This window comes from Myotis davidii, unplaced genomic scaffold (genome assembly GCF_000327345.1).
Source record: "Myotis davidii unplaced genomic scaffold, ASM32734v1 scaffold1320, whole genome shotgun sequence".
Lineage (NCBI taxonomy): Eukaryota > Metazoa > Chordata > Mammalia > Chiroptera > Vespertilionidae > Myotis > Myotis davidii.
This window is the reverse complement of record NW_006291820.1, coordinates 436,958-439,198: the sequence shown is the minus strand read 5'-3', so window position 1 is coordinate 439,198 and position 2,241 is coordinate 436,958. Positions and strand designations below refer to the sequence as shown.

The 2,241-nt window shown below is 63.3% G+C and overlaps 1 protein-coding gene across 1 annotated transcript in view; it reads right to left on the bottom strand.

Annotated features, from left to right (window-relative positions):
* Positions 1-283: 283 nt before the first annotated feature.
* GET4 (golgi to ER traffic protein 4) overlaps positions 284-2,241 on the bottom strand; it is a 7,039-nt gene continuing 5,081 nt past the window's right edge. The window contains exon 7 of the mRNA XM_015564988.1: positions 284-369. Within this exon, the coding sequence (XP_015420474.1) occupies positions 284-369 (86 nt within the window). The remainder of the gene's footprint in view (positions 370-2,241) is intronic.

Sequence of the window (2,241 nt, the reverse complement as noted above, 5' to 3'; positions counted from 1 at the left end):
TCCTCTCTCCTCCTCGCCCCTCCCCCACCCCCTCAACAAGTATTTATTGAGCCTCTGCTGTGTCTTAGTTGTGGGGTCCGGGGACTGGAGGGGGGATGCAGACCTGGCCCTCAAGCCATGGGTCCTGGGGTCAGAGGCCCCCACCTAGTGCCCAGCCCAGGCTGCCTGCACCGAGCCCCCTGGGGCACCTCACAGGCCCAGTTCAGGACTCAGCGCCTCCCAGTGACCCCCAGTCCCAGGCCTGACCTTGCTGTCTGACCCCTTGGAGGAGGGAGGCCTGAGCTCAGCTCACCCCCAGGCCCAGCGAGCTGCTGTCAGCGTTACAGCCCGAGACGTCCCAGGTGCCCTGCTCCATGCCTTGGAGGGTGTCTGTGAGAACAGGTTTGGGACGAGGGGGTGGCATGGGGCCCGTTTCCCCAGGAGGCCCCAGTGCCTGGCTGAGGTGGAGGGTCACCTGCCAGAGATCTCGGCTGCCTCCATCCCCAGCCCCTCGTCCTGCCCAAACCATGACCCCCAGGGGAGCCTGGGGCCAGGGAGAGCTCCTCATAGCGGGGTGTCTGCTTCCCTCCAGCCCTGCCCCAGTCACAGCCTGGAGTAAAGTGGGCTGTGCTGTGGCTTGATCCGCGTGTTGGCGGCTGGTGTGGGGGCTCTGGGCCCCAGGAGGACCTTCCCACAAGCAGGGAAGGGGGGCATGCCCAGGACCGGTGCCAGAGTCACCCAGGTGTAGGTGGGGGCACCAGGGGCTGCCCTCCCTCCTTCCCTGAGCCCACTCCTGCTGGTCGGCTCAGACCAGCTGTAAACCTAGATTGGGGTGCCGCAGAGGGGCCCCCTCATTGGCCTGTCACTGTTCAGCTCAGCCAGGGCAGGGTCCTCAGGATGTCCAGGGAGGGGGCGCGAACACTTCCTGCCCCTGAGGTGCCCATCCCCGAGGGGCAGTCGGTGGGCCCTTCCTTAGAACCAGGCCTCACTCGCAGTTGGAACTGCAGCCTGCGGCAGGGTCATCCGGTCCGGTTCGGTCCGAGGGAGACCCTGAGACCCCACCAGGCGGGGTTAGCCGCAACCCACCCCCTCCAACCGACCTAGACCCTCCCTGAACCCAGAGGTGCAAGTGTCTGTGAGCTTCTGCATGTGCGTGTGCGTGTGCATGCCCCAGGAGACCAACAACCTACCATGCAACAAGGAATCGGAGGACAGCGTTAGGCCTGGGGGACGGTGGGAGACCTGCCCACACAGGGCTGGTGGGTGGGGCCCTTGGTTGAGGGCTGCGGGCAGAGGGGTCAAGTGCAGGCCCCGTGCGAACAGCCTCCTGGTCTCAGCCCCTGCACTGACCGAGAGCCGCCCGCTGGGCCCTGGTGGAGGACACACGGCACACGCAGCCCAGAACATGTTCCCTCAAAGTGCACCCTTCCCAGCCGCCTTCCCCGGCCCTGGGGACGCTGCAGGCCCCAGGCCACGTGGTCAGGACAGACAGCTGTGAGCATGGGGCTCAGAGGGGCCCTGGGACCCAGGAGGGAGAGGAGAGCAGACCCCATGGGTGGCCTGTTGTGCGCGGCTGTCCAGCCGGCTTTGTCCAGCATCAGCTCTGTGCACAGTCGCACGGACTTGCATTCTGCTCTGTGTCCCCAAACCTACCCCGTTGGGTGCAATTCATGGTTTCAAACCTGTCGGGACCGCGAGAGTCGTCGTGGGTTCTGACCACCCCACCTTCCCCATGGCCCCCCAACACTCCCTAGAGAACCCTTGGGCACCCCCCAGCCACTCACAGAAGCTGTGACCTTAACCTGTTGGCAGGTTTGGTTTCTCCAAACTTAGAGACTCCCACACGGGTCACAGCGGCCCTGCCCACCTGGGGCTCATAGCACCCCGCCCCAGCTCCCCCAGAAAGGACGAGAACAGCAAAGCCCAGTAGAAAGAATTTATTTAAATTCAACGATGAACACAAACCTCCCTTTATTCCATTTTTACAGCAAATAGAGTGGTCTAGCCCGCTCCTTCATGCATGATCACTGAGTAATAATCTACAACTCTGACTTTAATTGTGGAAAAATAAAGTGTGTCCCGCTGTCACCCCGGGAACATCTGTAGAGCTGAGAGGGCCGGGGCACTTGGGTAAGACCTAGGCCGCCGGGGGAAGGAATCGTCACCAGGAAATAAATATTGCATCTCAAGGCGGCGGCCGGCAGCTCCGCCGTCTGCGATGCCACCGTGCAGGCACGGCTCCGGGATTTGGCACAGGCGTCC